Consider the following 27,701-nt stretch of genomic DNA (forward strand, 5'->3'; position numbering starts at 1 on the left):
GTTTTCTAGACCAGTCTTTGTAGCATTAATTTATTACCAGCTAGCTATTAATTTATTAATTTACTAAGGTCAGGCACAAATGCAAAAAAATGGAGATGCAAAAATGATTAAAAGCAGCCTGCTCTCAAGTAACTCACCGAAAAAGAGGAACAAATCCATCAACAATTACAGTATTAGTTGACAAATAAAATGATACTCTACCTGGTGTGATAGAAGTAAGCCCAAGAGCACAGGGAAAATGTACCTACCTCGCCCTGAGGCCACTGGAGAAGGCTTCCTGGAGGAGGTGGCCCTTGAACTGACCCTTGAAGGATGGGGTTGTGTGAGCCAAGCAGGGGTGGGCTGGAGAGGAGAGACTGTCGCTCCTTTCTACCTTCATGTGATTTGCAGTGGGGAGTTTTCTGGGTATGTTACTTGGATGGTTCATAGAAGGCACTGAGCTAAAGGTTCTCTGTTTGACTTATGGCTACGAATAGCTAGAGAATGGTAGAAATAATAAAGCAGGATTTAGCACCACAGGGTTTATAAAGCACATTCCCCTATCGATCCTCTGTAACTGCACTCCAGGTAACCTTTGATTTGTGTCAATTTCTCTTCTAACGAAAACTCCCTCTGACCTGGTACACACCATCCTTTTCTCATTTTGTTTTTCCTTCTCTCTAGTTCTTTTCCTTTTTCCTTTTTCTGCCCCTCAGTCTTCTTTTCTCCGTTTGAAAATCAACTTTATACATGCTACATGGTGCTAGAGAAAGTGGCCTGGAAGCATTGGCTGTGTTTGAGGAGAACCAAAGCAGGAATACACTCCCCGGAAATTTCTGATGCTCATTGAATATGTCTTTCCTCAGTCTTTTAAGCAGAGTTTTGAAGTTTAAAAAGGCTTATGGAAAGTGCTGCAGCAACCGCTTTTTGCACAAATAGCCCATTTTGCTATAATCAAATTACAGTAGTATCAACAGGAGCAACAGGAAAAGCTCGTGTTTGGTCTCTTTTCAGAAAAGGAAGCTGATCCCACTGAAGCCAAGTTTTACTAAAATAGCTCACAATAGGGGACTGTGTCAGGACTGGGCCTGAATGGATATTTTTGTTAACAGTTATTCCGTAGATCCTGCTAACGAGTAAACAAGTCTTGGCATTTATTTGGACAGTTTGGCAGGGGGTGCATTACCTCCTCTGGGTAGCTAGGATTTTATTTAGTGAATTACAGATCTGGATCTCCTAGTTAAGTGGTCTGAGTGATTGAAGGCAGCTGGTTTGAAAGCTTTTTGACACACTCCTGAAAGGAAAGTTTTCATGTCATGCCAAATATATTATTATTAAGAAGATGTGTGTGATGAGTTAGGACCTTAACTAGATGTTTTAGTGTCATGCTACTAAAAAGTGGATTTATTGCTTATTTGACAATCCAGGTCTAGCATGCAGCCAACTAGGCACTCGTTGGACACTTACTGACTTTTTCCATCAGAACTCAGAGCTTAGAACCTGCAAAATTCTTGGGCACATATTAATTTGGAACAAAGTCAACTATCTCGAGTTAGTTGCAGTGATTCTGAGGTTTTGGGGAGAGGAGCCTACTTTGCCCTTTGGCTTCTTCCCTCTGGCAATCTCCTCCCTACCAGTTCCTCCACTTCCTTGGAGTTCTGAATGCTTGAAGTTGACAGGAGTATCTCATAGGATGACATAATCAAACCGAACCAGAAAAAGCCTTCTCTGTCTTATCTGCCATTGGAGATATAGGGTGACCCCTAGAGCACTGGTGTTTAGATTTTTTGGATTTTTATTGACCAATAAATTTAAAAATGGAGGAACAACATAGAGTTGCCAAATCTTTATTTTGCTATGGAGAACATTAAAAAAAATCTCCAAAAGACAAAAGCTAATAGCTACCATTACCATTTTCCAAAAGAAGGCATATATTTTCACATCAAAATGTAACAAAGATAAAATCTCAGAATAAATGAAGTCCTTCCCCAGAGAGGACATTGGTGATGCTGCATTGATGTTTTCTCCGTGGACTGGTGAAAATTTTGCCAAGGATTGGCATTCACCCTTGGATTGTATGTCAGGAGCTGCTTTCAGAAGATCCTACACCGTCAACCCACTTCTCATAGTTTTTGGTTTCCCTTTAATGAATTAGGAGCCTGCATATGTAGTCCTGTCTTCTTTGGTGAAAGTTTTTTGACATTTTAAAATTATTGAAGAGTGAATGAGTTAACATTATTTCACTTAACTCTGCAGTTATGAGCTTATACTGGTCATGTGCTAAGGAACTGTGACAAATATTTGAGGGTGTAAATGTATGTGTTGTACCCACATCACTGGTCTTCCACTCTGTTAATATTATTTTGCTTCCCGTCTGGCTCCAGCTTTTGCTTTCTCTCTCTTTTTTTAAAAAAATATGAATTTATTTATTTATTTTTGGCTGTGTTGGGTCTTCGTTTCTGTGCCAGGGCTTTCTCTAGTTGCGGCAAGCGGGGGCCACTCTTCATCGCGGTGCGCGGGCCTCTCACTATCGTGGCCTCTCCCGTTGCGGAGCACAGGCTCCAGACGCGCAGGCTCAGTAGTTGTGGCTCACGGGCCTAGTTGCTCCGCGGCATGTGGGATCTTCCCAGACCAGGGCTCGAACCTGTGTCCCCCGCATTGGCAGGCAGACTCTCAACCACAGCGCCACCAGGGAAGCCCTGTTTTCTCTCTCTTAATCACCTTTCTCAAGATTTTTTGCTCAATTGGTTAGAATTCAGTGAGAGATTGCAATCTACTTTTTGCTCAAAGCGTCCTTCAGTGTTCCAATGAATTCCTCAAAGGAGTCTTTTAGTTATCTGGAGAGCATTGAAGAGTAGGGTAATTCATGACATGGAGATTTTTCAGATCCTAGAGTAGTGAATTCAAAGTTATACAGTTTGGTTTTGGAAAATGGGATCATAATGTCTGTCATACAGGTATAAATACCATCTATTTTTCTTTTGATTCATTTATTATTGGCAACTTTTTGAAACACTGGAGTACCTTCCTTGAAAATGAAAAGTAGAGAATGCTGACTTAATCATGATTTATTTTATTCTCTTTTTGTTTTATTTATGAAAAACAGTCTGCCCAGCGAGCATCTTCGTCTTCACCCAAATTGAATGAAACATCGCGTTCTTTCTCTTCCATGGAAAACCTAAAAAAGACACCCAGAAGTTTGTCTTCCTCCATATCTAGAGAAAGACAGTTCTGGATGGACGTGGTTGACGGCTCGTCTGCCGCTGAAGACGTGGGACAGTCTGTGACATGCGCTGTGCAGGGCCGCTCACCTGCACCCTCAGAGGCAAATGGTCGCAGGGCCCTGGAAACCAGCTTCGCCACATCAGGAAGTGGAGTTTTGAACTCTTTATCCACTGATGACACTTCTTCATTGAGTAGCAACCTAGATCATCTTACTGTCCCAGACAAGCTGGCTGGATCAAAGATGACGGATAGAGGTAAACCAAGAAACCCTTTACTCTTTTTTGAGAATGAATATTTGTATGTGGATGTGGAATGCTAATGTCGATTGTAAAAAGAATGTTTAAAGTCACGAATGATTCAATAATTAAACGGTCAAGTGGGGCTAAGCCCAGGGGCTACTTCTGTAGAGGAGAGGAGATCGCATGTAGAAAACTCCAGCTTCAGGATCATTTATGACCCGCTGTAAGTGTCACCAACCACATGCTTGCAACTATAAGACGTGTTCACAAAATAATGATACTTTTTCATCAATCTGAGGTAAAACTTGAGTTTTTTGTTTTGTTTTTATTGGTCCCATGTGCTGTGCTCTGGAGCTTGTGGTGATTAGATCAACATTTTGTAGATGACATCACCACCACGGTTCCAAACATACGCAGAGCTACCACCTTCCCTGAACTATAAGCACAGATGAGGTCCTGGGTCCTAGCAGGTCAGCTCCTGAGGGGCCTTCCTACATGGTGAACAGGAAGACAGACAATCTGCATGTACTTTGGGGGCCAGCACTAGAACTTTAAAACCAAAGGAGAGCACAGCTTATGTGTTTGAAAAAAAGCATGTTAAGTCTTAGCAAATGAAAGAGTTCACTGGAGTATAGAAATGAAAGGTGTGAGCTTTCTTAATACTCCATGATTGTTGGTCCTTGTCTTTTATTCAGACTAACTTTTAAAAAATGATTAGTTTTCAATCATGATGGGTCTTTCCTGACGGTCTGTGCCTTATTCATTCCAGTGTAAAACAAGCTTAGCTGATAGCAGATACTTAAAAATGAGAGAATGACGAGTTTGATTTGTATTTTTTCAGTGTACCATTGAGGGGAAGTTGACTGGCTAAATTCCCATGATCGCCAGTCAGGGTGGCCTGATGACGTAGGTGACAGCTGTCCCCTCTCCCCCAGCCTAATCAGGGAAAGTTTCTTTAAGTTCTCAAATTTTCATAGTTACCCTGTTAATTTGATATTTGGTATTAGAATAATTTAGGCCAAGAATTACAACTACAGACCCATGTGTCTGTTGTCATTGCTCCCTGTGACCTTATGTGAAGATGCTTTACACAGTTGAGTTACCTGCCTGGCCTCTGATGTCATTTTTGTTTGATACCCCTAATTTAGACCAATTACCTACTTTACAACTAGAAAAAAATGGAGTAAATGAAGTCATTGCCAAAATAACCTACTTTTAGAGGTGAATGAGGTAGGGGTACGGGGATCAATATTGGACTGTACAGAATGGAAGGCAGTAGACTCAAGCTGGCCTCAGCTTTGTGAGGTGTTTCGATACGAAGGTATTGGGCTTAATTTGTACCTCTGTGGAAGTATGAAATTGATGCAAATTTTGAGGCCAGTGGTGCAAGTAAAAAGGAGATAATTTTAAGTTCAGCATAAGAAACTTCTTTTTAACATTGAGAACTGTTCAAAATTGAATAGGCTCCTTAGAAAGTAATGTGTTCCTCGTCATTGAAGGTGTTTACTTATTCTGAGACAACCATTTTCACTGGGTATTAATTGCGTATTGCATGCTGATTACAATTTTTTTTTTTTATGAAGATATACTGAAGAGGGAATTTAAGTACCTTGAACTAGATGGCCTCTAACTTGATACTTAGAAGATCCTTCCAGATATAGACCTGGTGGAACTAAAGAAAATAATGAAGAGGACCATATCTATTATTTTCCTGCTAAAAACTCTGGCTTTATTTATTGGGCCATTAATAGAACTAAAATGTTTGTCTCATGCACGCACAAATACACATACACTCATGTGCACACACACACACAGCACCCCGGGATGAGGATGGCTTCAAAAGCAAAACAGAGAATAAAATTCCATTTTCATTCATTCTCAAGAGATAACACCGCGGATTGAGTTTTCCTTTAGGGCGAGTAACCTGATAGTCATGGGAAGATGCCCGCAATTCTTGTCCATGTCTAATGTCATTCTGGGCATGAGTGTGCTGCAGAGGCTGGCTGAGAACCAACAGCTCTTTTAATCTAAGAAGGAAGAAACCAGGTATTTTAAAATTTTGAGTTAGGTGCAGAGTGACCAGCAATATCTGTATGCTTCTTCAAACAACTTGACATAAAGGTGTCCCTTGGAGTAGAAAGGAAGAGAAAATAAAACTATTTTTCCCCTCACTGATTTGTTGGCACTTGCCATATGTTACAAAATTTTCGCTGATGATTTTCTCCTGCTGCTGGGGATTTGGTTAAATTCCCAGCAGAGTTAAACCACATAAAGTCATTGCTATGGAAACAGCAACCCAGTTTTCGCTTGCGTTTGCGATGACGTGCTGTTGAGTAATCAGACTGAGTACTGTGCTTTTTCTTTCTTTTTTTATTTTACATGTGTGTTTGTGTGTTGGAAAAGAAGGTAGTGTTTCATTTTTGTGACTTCTGAAAATTATTGTTTTTTTAGCTGCCAATTAAAAAAAAAGGAAAGTGCTAAAATTCCTGTGTTTGAAATATTGTTCAGCATTTTTTATGATAGGGATTGAAGTTTCGACATGGTCCATGACAGGAGTTAGGATTTTAGATTAAGTCCCAGTTTCAAGATGTGTTTGCTGGAGAAAGAGGCTTTTATCCTAGAAAAGATTCTTAAAGGTTAACAACTGAGCCCTGAAACAGGCAGACACAATGTATTATAGCCTTCTTTTTATTTAGACAATGAGAGAAATATTTTGCAGTTGGTATGCGATTAAAATTGTGGTTGCTAGAATTTTATACCGATAAACCTTTTTAGACATTTTTCCCCTGCAGAGTAAGCTATTTAAACAATGCAGGGTGTTAATTGCATTCTATTGCCTTTCTGCATTGGGAGTTCCAGAGCTCTTCAGACTCTTCACTGAGTCTTTCCACAAAGTGTAATGGGGTAAGAGGTGATGGGGTTAAATGGAATATTCATCTCAGCTCAGTTTTACTCTATACCGTTTCTTTCTTTAATGAAAGGTTATTTGGCCCATGACTCATGCCTGTGTGAAGATGACTCACATTGTATTTCTCTACTTACATTATGCTGGCAATGTGGGGACAGTTTGACTTATACTTACTCCACGAATGGGGTGACCCTACCCTGGACGCTGACAAGCTGAATAACCACTAACGAGACTAATACCCAATTTATGCAAATAAATTGTTAAGTACAAGTACAGACAGAATGGACCTGGGAATCATGTTGAATAAAATGCATTTTTAATGAAGATATATACATACTAGCGCATGCATGACATCTCAGGAAAGTGACATAAATGAGCCAGATTTTAGGATTTAACAATTACCAAAAATTTTACACAATTTTAGGGCAAACAGTACAGATGCTACATTATTTTAGCTAGCTACCTCAGATGATGCTGTAGGAATTATGAGGTATGTCTCTTTAGGAAGCAAGATAATAATAAAAAGAAAAAGTTGATTAATGAACTCCATTCAATTAAGCATTTTTATTATTATTATTATTATTTTGAGTACCTAACATGTACTTATGTACTTTGTGCTAATAGGAATACAAAAACAAGCAAGTTACAATTTCTGGTCTAAAATATTTTAATGTGTAATGGGGAGAGTGGGAAGAATAAGACTCATTTAACAAAAGAAAGCAGAGTAAAATAAGTGCCACAGAGACATACAAAGTACTCGAGGGATTTGAAAGAGATCAGGAACTCAAAATATGGAAGATCGTATCTAAGTGATCTAAGCTGATCTAAGATCTAAGTGGGAAGGTCTGCACATAGAGAGGTGAGCCATGGAAAAGAGGAATGGAAAATAAATTTTGGTGATGTTGAATACTGGGCTTGTTGTTAGTTTATTTCAATAGATAATAGATGACGATTTCTAATCAGGGTAATCATATAATTGGAGGTGTACTTTAGAAAAATTACATGAGCTTAAGAATTTGGGGGTAGAAAGGTGTAAGGGGACAAAGGAAATTACAAGAGTTAGGAAGCTTGTGTAATAGCTGGGGTGGCAGTGGGAATAAGAAGCAAAGGAGAGACTTACTTGAGGGGTTCTATAGTATGTCTATCAAGGTGAAGACCAATCTTGGTCTTTGTATCTCTGCTACTTAATTTAGTCCCTAGAAAATTTCCTAGTGATCCTATTTTTTAAACTATAATTTGAGAAGTGATTTGAAAATGGGAGTAAATATTTACTACTGGAAAAATCTTGAATCTATAATTCTTGACCTCAATGGCATTAATCTCAAGCATGGATGACCCACTGCCTGCTTTCCCTGCTTCATGTCAAGTGGCCAAAAATCCCTAGATGATGTCATGAAGTAATGCTGATTAGGTTACCTGCAAATTTATGCAGTATAACTAGGTCAATTGTAGTTCTCAGGCCTTAATCTCATTTTTTTTGAAATATAGTTGATGAACAATATTATGTTAGTTCAGGTATTCTATATAGTGATTTAACATTTGCATACATTAGAAATGATTACCATGATAAGTCTAGTGACCATCTGTCTCCGTACAAAGTTATTACAATATTAGTGACCATATTCCTTATGCTATATGTTACTTCCCCATGATTTAATTGTTATATAACTGGGGTTTGTACCTCTTAATCCCCTTCATTTATTTATCTAACCCTCCCCCCCACCCTGCCCTCCTTTCAGGCAACCACCTATTTGTTCTCTGTATCTATGAGTCTGTTTTTGTTTTGTTTTGTTTTTTATTTTTAAAACTATTTTGTTCTTTAATAAATTTATTTATTTATTTTTGGCTGCATTGGGTCTTCGTTGCTGCACGCGGGCTTTCTCTAGTTGCGGCGAGCGGGGGCTACTTTTCGTTACGGTGTGCATGCTTCTCATTGTGGTGGCTTCTCTTGTTGCGGAGCACGGGCTCTAGGTGTGCGGGCTTCAGTAGTTGTGGCACGTGGGCTTTGTTGCTCCACAGCATGTGGGATCTTTGTGGACCAGGGCTTGAACCCGTGTCCCCTGCACTGGCAGGTGGATTCTTAACCACTGCACCACCAGGGAAGTCCCTGTTTTGTTTTTTAGATTCCACATATAACTGAGATCAATAGTTTTTTGGTGGCATCTTTAGGATTTTCTACCTATAGTATCATGTCATCCGCAAACAGTGACAGTTTACTTCTTCCTTTCCAATTTGGATTCCTTTTTCTTGTCTGCTGTGGCTGGGATTTCAATACTAAGTTGAATAAAAGTGGTGAGAGTGGACATCCTTGTCTTGTTCCTGATCTTAGAAGAAATGCTTTCAGCTTTTCACTGTTGAGTATGATGTTGACTGTAGTTTTCTCATGTATGACCTTTATTATGTTGAGAAATGTTCCCTCTATAGCCACATTGTTGAGAGTTTTTATTATAAATGGATGTTGAATCTTGTCAAAAACTTTTCTGCATCTATTGAGATCATCATATGGTTTTTATTCTTCAATTTGTTGATGTGATTTGTTATCACATTGCTATAGTTGCAGTTACTGAACCAGCCTTGTATCCCTGGGATAAATCCCACTTGATCGTGATGTATGATCCTTCTAATGTATTGGTGAATTTGGTTTGCTAATATTTTGTTGAGGATTTTTACATCTGTGTTCGTCAGTGATATTGGCCTGTGATTTTCTTCTTTTACAGTATCTTTGTCTGGTTTTAGTGTCAGGGTGATGCTAGCCTCCTAGAATGAGTTCAGAAGTGTTCTGGCCTCTTCAATTTTTTTGGAATAGTTTCAGAAGAATGGGTGTTAACTCTTCTTTAAATGTTTGGTAGAATTCACCTGTGAAGTTGTGTGTTCCTGGACTTTTGTTTGTTGGGAGTTTTTAAATTACTGATTCAATTTCATTGTTGATGATCAGTCTCTTCATATTTTCTGTTTCTTCCTGATTCAGTCTTGGAAGTTTGCATGTTCTAGGAATTTATTCATTTCTTCTAGGTTCATTTTATTGGTGTATATTTGTTTGTAGTAATCTCTTATGATCCTTTGTATTCATGTAGTGTTGGTTGTAATCTGTCTTTCATTTCTGTCTTTTTTTGAGTCCTTTTTTTTCTTGATGAATCTGACTAACGGCTTAGCAGTTTTGTTTACTTTTCAAAGAATCAGATCTTAGTTTCACTGATCTTTTCTACTCTTTAGTCTCATTTATTTACGCTTTGATCTTTACTATTTCTTTCTTTCTACTAACTTTGGGTTTTGTTTGTTCTTTTTTTAGTTCCTTTAGGTACAGGGTTAGATTGTTTATTTGAGATTTTTGTTGGTTTGTTTGTTTCTCAAGGTAAGCTTATATTACTATAAACTTCCTTCTTAGAACTGTTTTTGTTATTCCCATAGACTTTGGATCAGTGTGTTTCCATTTTCATTTGTCTCCAGGTATTTTTACACAAAGCTGGGGAAAATTCTGTGTGCCCCTGGTCTGAGAATGACGTCCCTGATCTGCAAGTCTTCTTGAACACATACACCTGCAGTTTATACATTTTTTCTGTGAAGAATCTTGTGCAGTCCTTTGAGATGCTCCCAACCTTATGGTCTCAGATTCATTTGTTTGTCTCTTTGATTATACCTTCCTGGCTGTTCTGGAGACTCCTGAATATATGTCACCCTATGCATCAAGAGCAAGGAACTAGAATAATATGAGCACATGTCTGAATTTTCAACTAGGAATGGAAAATATAAGATCAGTTTTTACAGGTAGATCCTTCTTATCAAGACAACACCATAAGCCTTTGACATCTTTTCCTGCACTACCCTTTGGTTGTTAATTTTTAATTTCTCTCCCTACAATTTTATTTCTTCTTAATTAAAGCCAAAGCAAATAAGTTTCTATTTGCCTCAAACTACAAAACTATAGTAACCAGCCAACTGACAAATATTTCAAAGTAGATTTTAATTTTTAGAGCAATTTTAGGTTCACAGCAAAATTGAGAGGCAGGTACAGAGATTTCCTGTCTACCCCTGCCCCTACGCATAATAGCCTTTTCCATTATCAATATTCCTCCCACTAAAGTAGTATATTTTTTAAAACTGATGAACTTACACTAACACATCATAATTACCCAAAGTCCATAGTTTACCTTAGGGTTCACTCTTAGTGTTCTACATTCTGTGGGTTTGGACAAATGTATAACAACGTGTATCCATTAATACTGTATCATACAGAGTATTTTCACTGTCCTACAAATTCTCTGTACCCCACCTTTTAATCCTTCCCTTCCCCAATGACTAGCAACTACAGATCGTTTTACTATCTCCATAGTTTTGCCTTTTCCAGATGCAAATTCATGTCATATATGAACAAAGATAGTTTTATTTATTCCTTCCCAATCTGTATACTTTTATTTCCTTTTCTTGTGTTATTGTGTTGGCTAGGACTTTCAGTACAATGTTGAAGAGGAGTAGTGGGAGGGGACATCCTTGCCTTGTTACTGATCTTAGTGGGAAAGCTTCCAGTTTCTCACCATTAAGTATGAAGTTAGCTGTAGGTTTTTTGTAGATATTCTGTATTGTGTTGAGGAATTTTCTTTTTATTCCTTGTTTACTGAGAAGTTTTTTTTTTAATCACAAATGAGTATTGGGTTTTGTTAAATGCTTTTTCTGTGTCTATTGATATTATCATGTGATTTTTTCCCTTCTTCCCCTTAAGCCTATTGATGTGATGGACTACATTAATTTATTTTCAAATGTTGAGCCAGCCTTGCATATCTGGGATAATTCCCACTCAGTCATGGTGTAAAATTTTTTTATTCTTCAATTTGCTAATATTTTGTTGAGGAATTTTGCATCTATGTTCATGAGGTATATTGGTTTTCAGCAATGAAATGTCTTTGTCTGGATTTGATGATTAGGGTAATGCTGGCCTCATAGAATGGGTCAGGAAGTATTCCCTCTGCTTCTATCTTCTGAAAGAGATTGTAGAGAATTGGTATAATTTATTCTTTAAATGTTTGGTAGAATTCATCAGTGGACCCATATGAGACTGGTGCTTTGTTTTAGAAGGTTATTAATTATTGATTCAATTAGAAGGTTTTTCAATTATTGATTGAATATAGGCCTATTCAAATCATGTATTTCTTCTTGTGTGAGTTTTGTTTCTTTTAAAGAATTGGTCTGTTTCAGCTAGGTTATTAAATCTGTGAGCACAGAATAGCTCATAGTATTTTTTTACTATCCTTTTAATGTCCCATGGGATCTGTAGTGATATCCCTCTTTTTCATTTCTGATGTTAGTAATTTGTGTCCTTTCCCTTTTTCTCTAACCGAAAACAAATTTTAATTTTTACTTTTAATCTATCTAGACACTTGACATTTAATAATTATAGTTTACTTACTGAGTTTTTAAAGAATCCAAATCCAAAATTAGCTCACTGTGTTTATTATGTATGGATATATGAAGGAGGTGAGAATGAGATTAAGAATGGAAATTTTGACCAAACAGTGAATGTTTAACAAATATGTTTTGAGGAGGTACTATATTTCTGGCTCAATTGTTGGCATTTGGAGATGCTTTTTGAAGATAACAAAGGCAATAGCCCTCTTGCATAGAACTTACAGTCCGGTGCGTATGTCTGTTTTGGCAGGGTTTGGAGACAATTAGGTAAATAGAAGAACAGGATAATTTCTGGTAGTGAGTAAGTTCTATAAGGGAAATCAGGTAAGCGTATATAATAATGGAGGTAGGAAGAAGGACCTTTATTTAGATTACTGGTTGGGGAGGATCTCCATGAGGAGGCAATATTTGATCTGGGACCTGAATTTCACAAGGAAACCTACACATATAAACAATAGCTGGCAAAATGCCCTAGACAGAGAGAAAATAGAGTATAAATGCTCTAGTACTGGCACAAATTTTGCGGTTCAAGAAACAGAAATAAATCCAGCATGGCTGGAGCAGAGTGGGTAGGGGCAGCATAGGAAGATATTGGAGAATTCAGGGTCCTTTAAGGTATTTGGATTTTGTTCTAAGTGCAATGAGATATTTTTGGAGGAACTGAAGCTGAGGAATGTTTTGGTGTGGTTTACATTTTAAAAAGATCACTTCACTGTATGGAAAATGGATATTAGGAACGTAGCTGTCGAAATAGACCAACAATGAAATGATGGTAGCAATGGGGGTGGGGAGCAGAAAAAATACACATATTTGGGATATATTATAAACATACAATGTAAGAATGTAAGATTCATAAAGGATTGTTGCCTGGTTTAGTCTATCCCTAGTCTTTCAACTGCACTGCCCAAGTACACAGTGGACATTCAAAGATATGTGATGGATGAACTTAATAAAGGGATCAAATGTGTGAGGGAAAGAGTGGAATCAAGGATGAGTCATAAGTTTTCCAGAACATTCAGTCCCCTGTGGCATGAAATATAATATCAGCTGTATAGAATTTTTATCACTTCCTGGGAAAAGGTTTATTAGTAGGGGTTTAATGGCCATGTTGAAATATGTAGCTCTAAATGTGTACACTGAGGATTTCCTATAAGGCAAAAATAAGGATGTCTTGCAAGTAATTACAGATCACACTAGATTGTAACCATAGACATAAGGACAAGAGAGCTCCATCTTGAAAAGGTAAGGGCATTTATCTGCTCCAAAGCTTCATTTTCTGCTTGTGAAATTGTATTGGGGTAACTTCGTCTTCCTCTTGCCTCACTTCTCTTGGCATGAAGTGCCCCTCATATCGTTCCCCTCCTTCTGAATCTTCTGTTTTTATATTTTGTGCTCATTTGTCCCCATCATGGATCCATATGGTTGATAGATCCAGCAGGTTACGGAGCCAAGGTTGACATATTAATCTACTGTGCATTGGGTTTGTATCCTTGATTTTAGGCAATTTCAAGCTTTTTTTCCCATTTATTTCCTATTCAAACTTCACCTCATAAATATATTTAAAAAAGAAAAAAAAATCCTAACCACATACCTTTTTATGTGCATGCCAATGTTTTTTGTCTTCTTAGGATGTGAGCAGATATAGAAATTTTATGTCTGCATTAAATATTTCACCTAATCCAGGGTGCTCATATGATTGGAAGAATACATTTTGAAAACAACTGGAATCTTTGTTTTAAGAATGTAAAGCTACTTATTAGAATCTTAGGCAATGAGCTCAAGCTAAGATTATTTCTGAAAATCACTGCCACAGAGGCAGTAATAATAAAACAAAAGAAAAACAAACCCTAAAGTTCGCCCAATAGACTAGGTTTATTATTATCAATAAAAGCAATAGGGCTTCCCTGGTGGCGCAGTGGTTGAGAGTCCACCTGCCGATGCAGGGGACGTGGGTTCGAGCCCTGGTCTGGGAGGATCCCACGTGCCGCGGAGCGGCTGGGCCCGTGAGCCACAACTGCTGAGCCTGCGCGTCTGGAGCCTGTGCTCCGCGGCAAGAGAGGCCGCGATAGTGAGAGGCCCGCGCACCGCGATGAAGAGTGGCCCGCGCACCGCGATGAAGAGTGGCCCCCACTTGCCGCAGCTGGAGAGGGCCCTTGCACAGAAACGAAGACCCAACACAGCTAAAAATAATAAAATAAATAAATAAATAATAATTAAAAAAAAATAAAATAAAATAAAAGCAATAATACAGTACAAGCATACTGAGTTGCCTTGCTTAATAGAAACATCAAATATCCAAGAGAAAATAGGTAACTGACAGGCAGAGAAGGTGAAGCAAATATAGGAAAATGAGGGAAACCAAAGTGAAATTACTCTCCGAGTTACAAGAACACAAGTAAAAACACTTGCTTTATACTTGGATGCTTTCTCTGACTTTCTCAATCTGATTTTTCTCTTATAGAATTTCTTTTACTTGCCATCTTTTTTTTTTAGACCCCGACTTTGCATTCTCCATTTCTGTGCATTTATACCTTTGTTGTATACAGGGACCAGCCTACCATGATAGCGACTCTTGTCTTCTGCTCCTGATTCAAACTGGTTCATTATCCCCAGGTGCCCAGTTCAAATGCCCAAGCAGAGAATCTGATTATCCAGTCTGTGTTTTAGGTTGCTGACCAGCTTACGAATTTCCTCACCTGGGATCTAGTGCCGTGTGGCCCTGTGAGAACAGAATCTGAGGTATAAAACCTGGGCACCTCAGAAGCAGAGGCTCTGGGTGGGGACTTTTCCCTTGGAAGATAGAGTAGTGGTGGCAGGCATCTGAGCCTTGGCCTCGCCATCTACCATCTTGATGACTTGCATTATCTGATTTAAAATCTTCTTCACTGAACTTTATTCAAAAGAAAGTAGATCAAATATACTTATAGTATAAAGAATAGTGTATAAGGCAATAAGCTTTGGGTCAGAACCTAGGTTTGTCTCTTTGTGAATTTGGTCAAGGTTTTTAATCTTTCTGTGTCTTGACATTCTCTCCTTTATATCAGGGTTAATAATACTTTCCTTGTAGGGTTGTTACAAAGGTAATGACAGAATATTGGTATAGCAGTTAACACAGTGTCTGTCACCTAGTTAAAAACTAAATACATGATAATGATCTCTACCACCATCAACAGCAGCAGAAATAGGCAATCTGTCTCTCAAAATTATACTATGCTAATGTTCTTGGTTAATAGTATCCTTATGGTTAAAATAAGTTATCTGGATTTATCTTAGTTAAAAATTTAAATTTGTCTGTCATTATGATTCTAAGTCTCTTGCTGTAGAGTTGTCCGAATCACTAATTAAAGGAAGCCTGTAGAAAGCTTTTGATCTCTTAGCATCAGGTGCTATAGTAAATGACTTTTGTAAAGTCTTAATGTCCAAATGACTATGTAGTTATTTCTTCTCTTTGTAACAAGTGCCTTTCATGGTCTTTCTTTTCTCAGATACTTAGAACATTGCACATGAAACAAGAAATACTGTTTTCTACCTAAACCTTTTCAAGTGCTTCATATTTGGGAACAAATATTATCTTCCTTGGGACATCATTTAGATTTTTCCAATCTCAAAAAAGTTTTCCTTTCAAATTCTGATATGAAATATGGCATATGAATTCCTCTCTTGTCTCTGGAGGCCAGCATTTATGTTCTAAATAGAAAATAAAAACCACATTCTAGAAAGCACAAGGAAACACCAAAAATAAGATAGTGGGGGAGGCGAAGTTGACAATACAGCATTTAAAGAGATAATCTGCGTACAGTGTTCTCAACAGCCAAATTCTGGGCCTGCGGGAGCGTGTCTGTCCTGCCAGAAGTACACAATAGGCTGAGTACCTGGGATGTAGCGAGGGAGGAGCATATACACTTGGCATCATCTTGGAAGGGAGGGAACTAGTAACCATTAGTTAAAAATGTTTGGTCTTTCGCTAATGTCAACAAGAAAGATCTTGTTAAAAAAATATCATCCCTTTCTTGAGTCTAAATCATTAGATTATTGACCTAAGTTTGGAGAACGTTTACTAGTCTGACCCCTCCAGACATTCTGAGCCAGTCTAACAGAAGTCAAGGGTCACTAACATTTACCTCAAATTCCTACCAACTCAACAATATTGAGATACTGATGCTTTAGAGCAGGGATTCTGGAACCCTCCCTTGAGCAAGCCAGATTTTTTTAAAAAACTATGATATGGCACAGAGAAAATAGATGCTGCTTTCTGGACAAGTCTCAACTTTCTAGTTGTAATTTCAGTCCTTTTCCCTTCCAGTGAGCTGAGGCTGTTTCTGCATGACTAATTGCTGGGAAGCAGTCTAGCCTTGCTACTCAGAGTATGTCCACGGACCAGCACTTCTGACATCACTTAGGAGCTCGTTAAAAATTTAGAATCTCAGTGCCTGCCATCCCAGACTGAATGAATCAGAAACTGTATTTTAACAAGATCCCTAGGTGATTGTTTGCTTATTAAAGTTGGAGAAGACTGGTCCAGAAGTGCATGGGCCTGCACAGTGTGGAATCAAACTTTTATTCCTAATTCTACACTGATTTACATTTTGGAAAGATCACTTACTGTTTTCCAAGAATCTCCACATTTTTTCTCATCTATAAAATAAAAATAGTTTTCATCTTCCTTGGCAAAGAACTTGTGAGGCGTGATGCCTTATGTGGTGAAGGAAATTAAAGTCCTGTTATTTTATGTAAGAAGACTAAAATATGCACTTGAGAGGAAGGATAACAGTTGCATTGGAAACAGTTGATTGTCAGACAAAATTCTTTTATTTTGCCACAGAAGACAAGGGAGATAGAAATAATTAACTTGGCTTCTGTTTCCAGTGGGAGAGAGATCAGTGGTCTTTTCTGCCAGTCCTTTTTTTTTGCTCTTTTTATAATCTGGTAAGATAAGGGAACAATCTAGTGTTTCCTAATATGATATTAGAATTTAGAAAAATATTTACATAAAAAAGGTGAAATGGAGATTTTTAAAATATTGCTTTATTGAGAAGCCTCTGAAAGGTACAGGGATAGCCCTGCAGGACTAGCCAGGCAGCGCTGCTCTTCCATACAGCGACTAGGGAGGACTCTCACCCCGGCTTTGGGGTCAGGTGCAAGCTGTGTTTTCTTGTGTGCTTGTACCCTTTGGGTCCTTTTTTTGTCCTATGATCCTATTTGTCATCTGCTTCCATTATTACTGGATGTTCATTTTATTGTCCTGTGAAGACCTAGGCACCAGCCATTAGCAACAGTAAAACAGTATAAAATCCCCATTTCGGTCATGGATGAGGTTAGATCACAGGTCTTTCCCATGAGTATCTAGCAATATGTGGTATATCTCCCAGATTATGATACAGAAAAGGCAATCAAGGTATTTTCTTGACTCTAAAATCATCATTTATTATTTTCCCATCCTTTCCTTTGTGAGTGATTCTGGAATCAGGTTATTAGAGGTCAGACACATGGTCTTTTAGTCTCAGGTTTCCTCTGAGGAGAGACGGAGAACTGAGAGGTAAGAACATAATGGTAATTTGAATTCATTTTTCCGCATTTCTCCTACAGCTTTAACCTTATCTGAACATATTCACTCCTTACTATTATCTCCAGTTTCTAAGTGAATCCCAATGAGAAAGGGTTTGTTTCTTTGAACATTGTTCGGTCATATTTTAGGTGAATTCTGTATTAACTTTTTATAATCCCAACAGGTCCACTTTACTGTGTATTTAGTTTAAAGTTCCACTATTTCTTGGAGGATCAAGTTATACACACACACACACACACACACACACACACACACACACACGCACACGCACATACACACTCACTCACACACATCCTCATGGCTAATGCCCCAAAGCTTAATTTAGGGACAGGAATATGTGTGTAGGAGGGAGATAATCTCTGATATTTTTAACTTAAAGGTAATATATATTGATATAAATATATTAAATAATGATAAATTTATCCAAAGAGGTGGTCCTTTTTATTTTTCATTTAGGGAATGTACTTTATGCCATGTTATTTCAAGATTCTAAAGTTTATTTTCATCTTTACTGATTTAATATTTGTTGAATTAGATATAAGATCTTAATATAATCATTTTACTCTGACATAATTACAAATTAATATGTTAGTCAAAAGCATTTTTATTTTCTATCACAATCTTTAGTAGCACAACTGAGCAGCTTGGTGAGCACAGAGAAAGTAAAGAAGTCATTCTGTTTATCTTCTTTGTTGTATACTTGTTTGGTTTGTTTCTTGAGGTTTGTTAAATATATATTACTTTAAAAATACTGTGGTATTAAAAGCTATGTATTCAGGCTTTACTTGAAGTAGAGTCCCCACCTGCCTATCTGTAAAAAAAGGATGTATACAATTATTGTGTTCTTGTGGGACTGAAAACTCCCAGAGTCCTCAATGCTAATGTTCATCTCTAAGAGTCAGATGTCTTTTCATTTAAATTTCTTAAGACTTTCTAATGTCTCCCACTGAACTCCAGGACTGTTGCCATGCTTAGTATTTCTCCTATGCAAGTGTCATCAGTTATCATGATAATCTTATAAAAGTCTACTTTTTAATAGCTTTATTGAGATATGCTTCTCATACCATAAAATTACATAAAAACATACAGTTCAGTGGTTTTTAGTATATTCATAGAGTTGTGCAACTAGCTCCACAATCTAATCTGAGGACATTTCAGCACCACACAAAGAAAAACCCCATACATATTAGCAGTCATTCCCCATTCCTACTTGTCCCTTCCTCAGCCCCAGGCAACCACTAATCTACTTTCTGTCTCCATGGATTTGTTTATTCTGGACATTTCATTATAAATGGACCATACAGTATGTGTCTTTTGTGACCGGCTTTTTTTACTTCAAAGAATTTTTCAAGGTTCATCCATGTTTTAGTATGTGTCAGTACTTCATTTCTTTTAATGACTAATACTCCATTGCATGCTTGTACCACAGTCTGTCACCCCGCTCATCAGTTGATGAGCATTTAGGCTGTTCGCACCTTTTGTCTATACCATTCATGACGTTCATGCACAAGTTTTGTGTTAACATGTTTCTAATTTTCTTGAGTATATAACTAGAAATGGAATTGGTGGGTCATATGGTAACTTAAAATGCTACATTTAGCATTTTGTGGAACTACCAAACGCTTTCCTAAAGTGGTGGGTCCATTTTATATTCCCACCAGCAACTTTAAGGGTTCCAGTTTCTCCACGTCCTTGTCCACACTTCTTATTGTGCCTTTTTAATTTTAGCCATCCTGGTGAGTGTGAAATAGTATCTCATTGTGGTTTTGATTTGCATTTCTCTAATGACTGATGATATTGAGCATCTTTTCACGTGCTTATTGACAAAAACCTACTTTTGATGTCTGCACAGACCGAGCCAAAAAGTCTAATTGTGTCCAAATGTAGTTTTGAATATTTTCTCCTTTTTTGATAATATTGTGCTAGTGAACAAAGAAGTTTACTGACCAATACTTTAATTTAGTTGCAAAGTTAGCCCAACATCTTTGCTCTTCATTTTATGAAAGAGTATTGGGCACACCTGTGGACTTTCTGGTGGTAGAAGGGGGGAAACTATTGCCTAAAGACACTTAATCTTATAAGAGTAAACTGTAAAGTAAGTGAGTGTGCTTAATTTTGATGCTCCTAGACTACTATTGTATGCTTTTCTCTTTGGAGAGACCTTTTTTCCAGTTCTTGTAAGGCCATACTTCCTATATGATCCTCTATCAAGCTTGTTCTCAGGACGGGAGCTAAAATGCATAGACACTAGGGAGTACATGGTAGAAAACAATCTTATTGTCTATCTTTCCCAACATTATTTTCAGACTGAAGTGAATAAAGGACTGAAGTTCTTAGTAAGAAATTAAAGCAGCATCAAGAGATGATTTTCTTTGAGTAACTTTCTATATCATTTGAGACTCTTTCAGCTGCATATGTTTGAAAACAACACTCAGAATATCTTAACAAAGACAATGTACTGGCTCCCATAAGCTAAGAGGGCACTAATGGTATCACCAAAATCCATGTCTCAGTTGGATCCTATGGATTGGCTCCATTCTCATGATTCTTGGCATGATTTCTGGAATCTTCCAGGTTACATCATCACACCACTCAGTTTAGGAAAATAGAGAAATTGATTCCCTGATACCCCAAACCAAAGTCTCAGAATTGAGTCTCTTTGGCCCCAGTGGGCCTGATCTGAGACACGTGCTCATCCCTGGATGAATGACTGTGGCTAGCATGATGGAACTGCCACTGGCTTAGCCTAGCACATGGGGTCCCCCCGGATCCTGGGTGGAGTCACTTTACTGGAAGCATTTGAGCTGAGGCTGGCAAGGTGTGGTTAACAAAGAGAATGGAGGTGTGTGGCATGAGGAGTTATTATTATCTGCTGAAAGCCACAGGCCACAGGTGGATTCCTTCATTCAAAGAACAGTTCTAGGAAGGACATTAAAAAGTGATCTGGGACAATGGTTCTCAAGCTGTAGAGTGTGTGCTGGTTTGTAAGGTTATCCTGTCCCACCATTGTATTTTCGAAGCAGAGAACTTGTTTGGTTTCACAGGTTTATAGGTGGAGAGGAAATTTGCCCCAGGATGAATCATTCCCTGAGGCCCACCAATCTCTGATTTAGATGATATTTGGGTGATATTTGAGACTTAGAGTTGATGTTTGAATGGGTTAAGACTTTTTGGAGATGTTGGGATGAGTGAATGTATTTTGCATGTGAGAGGGACATGAATTTTGGGAGGTTAGAGGGTGTACTATTATGGGTTCAATTGTGTCCTTCCAAAGTTCCTGTGTTGAAGTTGTAACCACTGAGACCTCAGAATGTGACCTTATTAGGAAATGGTTATTTTTTGCAGGTGTAATTAGTTAAGAGGTCAATAGGGTGAGCCCCTAATCCAATATGACTGGTGTCTATAAAAGGGGGAAATTTGGACACAGAGACATGCACACCGTAAAACACCATGTGAAGATTAGAGTTATGCTGCCACAAGCCAAGGAACCACCAGAAGCTGGAAGAGAGGCCTGGAACAGATCCTTCCCTACAGCCTTCAAAGGGAACATGGCCCTGTTATGACAAAGTACCACCAACTGAGCGACTTAGACAATAAAAATTTATGTCTCACAGTTTTGGAGGCTGGAAGCCTAAGATCAAGGTATCAGGAGGGCCTTGTTTTAGGACCACCATGTCAAATGTTCTGTCCTTGATTAACTGGCTTTATTGTTATTTATTTATTTTAATAGAAGAGACAAAAGTGTCTGAAGATGATGAAATGGAGAAGCTCTACAAATCGTTAGAGCAAGCTAGTCTATCTCCTCTTGGGGACCGGCGACCTTCAACCAAAAAGGAGTTGAGAAAGTCCTTTGTCAAGCGGTGCAAAAATCCATCCATAAATGAGAAGCTCCACAAAATCCGAACTTTGAATAGCACATTAAAGGTAAGAAATTTCAGACTGTGGATGAACTCTGTGGATGTGGGGTGAGAAAATGCTGGTTCTGTAGAATGATTTATGCTAACCACATGTGTGGGTGGAGGGTAGGGAAAGGAAGTAAAAGCCAATACAGTCTCTATAGGGTGAGTTGACCGTTGACATTCTTAAAGCACTAGGAAATTCACGCAGTAGCACCCAATGCATTTTTTTTTTTTTACAATAGGCCTTGAATTTTGCATTCACTCTGGCGTGAAATTTCAAATACTAAGCTCCTAGATGGTAAGGATCATGTGTAATTTGTTTTTGTACCCTTCTACCTGGAATAATAAATGTTGCTGAGAGCCTGAGATAGTCAACTGGTGAGAATACACAGTAAAATTTAATAAGATCTTGGGATTTTGCCTGATTCATTAAAGGGTGCCGTTCTTTTATACTATATGCAGAAGAAAATTTCTACATTTCAGATATAGCAGACTTAGGTGGTGCTAAGCTGCTGAGTCTGGAGCCAAGAACACCATGAGAGCTGGGCAGTGGGAAACAGACACTTCATGGTAGCAGACGAGCAGATGTTTTCACGATGAGAATAAGGGACAGGGCACAGGATGTACTGAAGCTATGTTCATGGCCTCCCATAACTGAAATGGTTCTTTATAACAAAAGCATCCTGCTTTCACATTTAGATTATAGCACAAACAAGTGGAGGCCAGAATACTTTGTAAAACAGTCCTGAATTAGCAGAAGATTTATAGATTCTGAAAAGGCTTGTAGACCTGCAATTTAATTCTGTTTTGCACATGTCCTTTTGCATCATGAATTTGAATCCCTTTCCAGGAAGAAATATCAGCAATCAAAAGGACAAGTCTACAAAAGATGGTGGAGTGACTCTCAGCCAGATGTCCCAGTTAGTCAGTGGAAGACCTAAGCACCCTAAAAGCCTTGTAAAAATAAGGCTGAAAAATAAAAGGCAAAGGTGTAATTTATTTATACAAAGAAAACCCAAATGTAGAGGAAATTCCGTAGCATTTAATGATGAAAGACATCACTAGCACTCATTTCAAAGTCAAATATGTTATACTCCATAGTATTTACAGAGTTGATAAATGTGTTTGGTCATCCAATGTAATATGCCATACTATGTTGGGATTTTACTGTCTTATTTGTGATAAGTGATATGAGTGAATACATTTTTTATTGAACAAATACTTCCCGACTCTTACTATGTATGAGGCACTACTCTAGGACACTGGGACCGCTGAGAAGACCCCACTGGACAATGGAAACAGAAAGGAAAACAATTACAATGAGATGTGATAAGTGCTATAGTTGATATCAGCTTTGGTAGCCCAGAGGAGGGAAACAGCTGCCTACCTGAGGCCATTAGGGACAATGCCATGGACATGCTGAAACTGGCCCATCATAAGAGATGAAGAAAATCAGGAAGAGAAGGAAGTGCATTCAAGGAGGAGGAGCTGGCCTAGGCAGATGTATATCAGTGGGTGAGATGTTGCAGCCCACATTGGGAGAAATAGGGAAGAGAGGCTAAGGACAGCCTGGACAGTTCAGGCTACTTCTAGAAGGAGAAAGACGGTGCTCTCAGCTTTCCAAAGAGCAGCAAACTCAGGATTCTGGACCTTCACCAGACCATGGCCAGGGGCTTGGAAACTGGGAGTGCAGGTTTGTACAAAGAATTCAAAGTTTTTACCGACGCAGCTGGTTCTCTGTGACCTCTTGTTCTCCAGGCACTATGGCCACAGACTTGATGAGCTCAGCATCTTTTTCTTTTCTTCCCAGGTATTAGTTATCTATTGCTAGGCAACAAAATACCCACAAACTTAGCAGCTACAGGCAATAGACATTCATTATTTCACAGTTTCTGTGAGTCAGGCATTTGGGTGTGGCTTGGTTAGGTGCTTCTGCTTCAACGTTTCTTATAAGGCTGTAATCCAGGCATCAGCTGGGGCTGCGTTCATTCCTCCACTGGGGGAGGGTGTGCTTCCAAGCTCTCTCACGTGGTTGTTGGCAGGATTCAGTTCCTCGCAGGTTGCTGGACTGAGGGTCTCAGTTGTTCACTGTCTGTTGGCTGGAGGCCACCCCCAGTTCCTTCCCATGTGAGTCTCTTCACAGGGCAGTTCCCAGAATAGAAGCTGGCTTCCTGCAGAGCAGTAAAGCTGCGAGAGTGAGCGAGCAGGGTGGGTTATACCCCAATCTCAGGAGTGACATCACATCGCATTTACAGTATTCTATTCATTAGAAGCAAGTCGCTAGGTCAGCCTTCCTACAGTCAAGGAGGGGAATTACAGAAGGACATGAGTACCGGGGAGCAAGGAACATTGGGGCCATCTCAGGGGCTCTCTACCCCACCCAGCTGAAGAACTGCACTCTCTGAACATTTCTGGAAAGAAGACCTTTCCACAGATCCCTTACGCTGGGGCTGATGAAATGCACCCCATGTTATGTATTCCTGTGAACCTCCCAGGAGGTAGGAGGGCATGATGACGTGGAAATTGACCTTGTTGCAAAAAAGGAGAAAAGCGCATCAACCTATTCATTAGAGAAAGATTATTTGGTACATGCATGTTCATTCATGTCACAAAGCTATCAGAATTATTTTATTTTAACTGTCTTTAAAACTCAAAGCAGTCAGGTTAGTGGTTGCCTTGGAGGGGGAGGGGAGGATATGCACTGGGAGGGGCCACAAGTAAAGCTTTTGAGATGCCGGATAAGAGTCTTTTTTGACTTTGATGGTGGTTACACAGATGTGTTCATTTTGTGATAATTTCATCAAGCACAAACCTTATATGCGCGTTTTTCTCTATGTGTGTTACATTGCAATATAAATGTTTACTTAAAAAATACTTCAAAGCCGGAGTGTGGACAAGCAAAAAGAACAGTTTCATGCAGAAACAAGGAAACTGTTTTAATAATAATGTTTATATTAGTAATAGGCACATTCCAGAAATGCAGAAAAATCCTCTCACTGGGATTGTATTGGAACGAATGCTCTTCATGGAAATTCTTTTAGGAAGTTGAGCAGACTATCATGTCACACACTAAAGGCCTTTAGATTAGATCTTTAGGAGTTTCTGATAGCTCCACATCCCCGGACTTTTGGCTAAGCCTGTATTTATTTTTAAATGAATGATTAATGGAATGATTAATGGGTCCAACTGAAACTTTCTCCCAAGGTTACTCTTGCCTATGTCAAAAGAGGAACGAACACTTCTTTGCCCATCTGCTCTGGTAGAACACATTTCCAGTGCTTAGGTCTTAAGGCAAGCCATGTACTGAATATTTGGAGTGAAGAATGAAAATACGTTATTTTTCAGAACCCCTACCAGGCCCTGCCTGCCTGCCAGAAAGCCAGGAGTATGTTGTAAAAGTAGTTCAGAGCATTCAGGGCCTTTGCGTGATGCCCGTTGACCCCGGGGTGCCGAGTCAAGGAAGGAGCTCAGAGGGTTAAGTTGTTTCATTAATTTCCTTCCTCTCTATTCTTATCTACAGTTTTTTCTTTTATCCATAAAAGAACTAACACGGACTTGAGCTGAATGGTAAGAAATTTGAATTATTTAGAGCTAAAAACCATTTGAGAAGTGTTAGTTGAAGAGACCCTTTCCTAAAAGCTTTTATCCCCTTTAGAGTGGTGGTGAATTCATTTTTGCCTTAAAAAAATCAATTTTCCAAATTTGGTTGATCTGCCAAGATCTTATGTAGTTTTCTTCAATAAAATATTAGGATCTCTCTCTGCACAGATGTCAAAATTTCTTAAGAACAAAGCAACACTCCTTAAGTAACTTCGCATGAATAGCACTATGGTAATATTAGAGAATGAAAGCATTTTTTTTTTTTTGGAAAAGATTGTTTTTGGAAGTAGAGATGTGGAGAACTCAGAGAGAAGAAAGAAAGCTCTCTTGGTCCTGCTTGACTTTCTACCAACAATCCTTCCTAGTTACCCACTTATTAACTAACCTTTCTTCCCTCTGCTTCTGGGTCCTGGCCAACCTGCTTCATATCCCTCTTTGGTTACTTTCCTACTGCACAATTTTCTCTCCTTCCTGAAACCCAAATATATCTTTTGATCTCCATTTATCACCACACCCTTGCTCTCTTGCTTTAAAATTATAAATCTCACCACTCAGATTACTATATGTGTGGTACTTTTCCCTCGAAATCCATATTATTCTGACATTTAGAAATAGGAAAAGAAGAAAACAAGAAAATGTAATAAAACACCCCAAATAAAATGTAAGTTAAAGCTAATTGTAGAGTACAGAAAATACATTTGTGTGCCACTAATATTTGGGATCATGCATGAGCAGATACCTCATTTGGATAAAATAAATGCTGCCAATTCTTAGAATCCCTAAAACTACATGCAAATGTGTGGCTATATCTATATCTATATCTATATCTATATCTATATCTATATCTATATCTATATCTATATCTATGTCTATGTCTATGTCTATGTCTATGTCTATGTCTATGTCTATGTCTATGCTTGTATCTACCTATATATCTGTAATATATATCTATATAACATATTATATATTATGTAGATATAATACAGATATATTCAATAATACGTATATCATATATATAATTTTATATATATATATTTTTTGTTTGTTTGTCTGTCTGTTTATGGAGAGGATTTCCTCAGACTCTAAATAGGGTTCATGATGCAAAAGAGGTTAAAAGGCAAACGGGTGACTAGTTCTTTCATTCATTTCTTATTTGATACATTCATTTTTTTCAACAGGTATTTAGTGAAAGTCTACTATGTGTCAGTCATTCTTTCAGACACCTGGCTATATATCAGACAAAAGTGCTTGACCTCATGAAGCTTACATTTAGGTGGAGAAAAAAATAAACTCGTTAAATTTGTAGTGTGCTAAGTGGTGATACATTTGGTAGCAAGTAGAAGAGAAGGGGCATAAGGAATGTTGAGGGACTGATTTGTACCTAGGATAAGCAAGAGAAGCCTCTTTAAGAGATAGAATTTGAGTAAAATCTGAAAAAGGAAAGGGAGTGAGCCTTCAGTCTACCTGAGGCAGAATGTTTCGAGTAACAGGGACAAAAACGCACATTCCTTGGGATGGGGGTGTGCCTCGTCCATTTAAGAATGGGTAAGGAGGTCAGTGTGGCTGGAATGGGGTGGGGAGGCAAGACGGGGAGCAGAGCCCTGGGTCCGAGGGGCAGCAGGGGATCATAGCCTGTAATGCCTCCCTGACATTGCAAACACCTTGGCTTCAGCTCAGAGTGAGATAGGAAGCCTTTGGAAAGCTCTCAAAAGAGCTGTGCCACGGCTTGACATATTTCAAAGGTAGAACCATCTGAATTTGCTGGTACATTGGGAGTAAGAGAATGAGTCAAGGAGAACTCCAGTGTCTGGCCTGAGCAACTGGCAAGATGGAGTTGCTATGAGGTGCTTTGAGGATGACTACGGTAGGAGCAGGTTTCAGTACGTATTGGGAGTAGGTGGGGGTATTGAGAATAACAGGAAGTAAGTTTTGGATATGTTATATTGGAGATGCCCAAGTGGAGCTGCTGAAGAGATAAACAAGTATGGAGTTCAGGGCGGTGGTAAGGCTGGCAAGATGAATTTGGGACCCTCAGTGTGTAGGGAGAGGGGAAGAGAGTATGTGAAATTTCCAAGAGCATGAATGTAAATAAAACAGAGAATAGGCTAAATCTGGAGCTCTGGGGCATACCAGTGTTAAGAGACTGGGTGGAACCAGCAAAGGAGGCTGAGAATAAGCGGTCACTCTGGGATGAGAAAAATCAGGAGAATGTGTCACAGAAGCAACATGATGAGGGTGTTCAAGAAGGAGTAGTCAACAGTTTTAGATGCTGTTGATAAGTATAAGTTGAAGATGAATAATTGATCCTTGGACTTAGCAGCATGGTGGTCATAGATGGCCCTAACAAGAGCAGTTTTGGTGGAAGGATGGGGGCAGAAGCCTGATGGGAGAGGGTCTGTGAAAGAACGGGCACAAGGACGTTGAAGGCAGAGAAGAGCTGAACATTAGCAGGAATAGGGAAGTGGGCTCAAGGGAGGGCTTTTAAGATGGGAGAAATTAGAGCATGCTTGTACGCCCATGAGAATGATCACATGGAGACAGGAAATTGACAAGTCACAGGAAAGAGGGGAGAATTGCTGAAGTGAATTTCTTGAATGTGAGAGAGGAAGCACTTGCACAAGTAGAGAGATCGGTCTTTGCTAGGAGCACAGATATTTCACCCAAATGAACAGGAAGGAAGGCAGCTTATATTTGTGCTGATGTAGGTAGAAGGTGCTAGGAGCTTGGGAGAACTACTCTTCTGATTGTTTCCATTTCCTCAAAAAAATAAAGAGCAGGGTCATCAGCTACAAGGGAGGATTGGGGAGGAGATATGAGTAGAAATGAGAAGTTTTGAAATAGCCATTTGGGAGAGGGGGAGAGAAAAGGGATAAGAAAACACAATT

The 27,701-nt window shown here is 38.8% G+C and overlaps 2 protein-coding genes across 2 annotated transcripts in view; one reads left to right on the top strand and one right to left on the bottom strand.

Annotated features, from left to right (window-relative positions):
- The window catches only part of IPCEF1 (interaction protein for cytohesin exchange factors 1), a 164,849-nt gene that overhangs the window by 133,534 nt on the left and 3,614 nt on the right, over positions 1 to 27,701 (top strand). Inside the window, exons 11-12 of the mRNA XM_036872212.1 lie at positions 3,086 to 3,458; positions 21,048 to 21,241. Of these exons, the coding sequence (XP_036728107.1) occupies positions 3,086 to 3,458; positions 21,048 to 21,241 (567 nt within the window). The remainder of the gene's footprint in view (positions 1 to 3,085; positions 3,459 to 21,047; positions 21,242 to 27,701) is intronic.
- OPRM1 (opioid receptor mu 1) overlaps positions 1 to 27,701 on the bottom strand; it is a 168,215-nt gene that overhangs the window by 48,111 nt on the left and 92,403 nt on the right. The gene's annotated exons all lie outside the window — the stretch shown is intronic.

The sequence above is a fragment of the Balaenoptera musculus genome, chromosome 12, assembly GCF_009873245.2.
Source record: "Balaenoptera musculus isolate JJ_BM4_2016_0621 chromosome 12, mBalMus1.pri.v3, whole genome shotgun sequence".
NCBI lineage: Eukaryota > Metazoa > Chordata > Mammalia > Artiodactyla > Balaenopteridae > Balaenoptera > Balaenoptera musculus.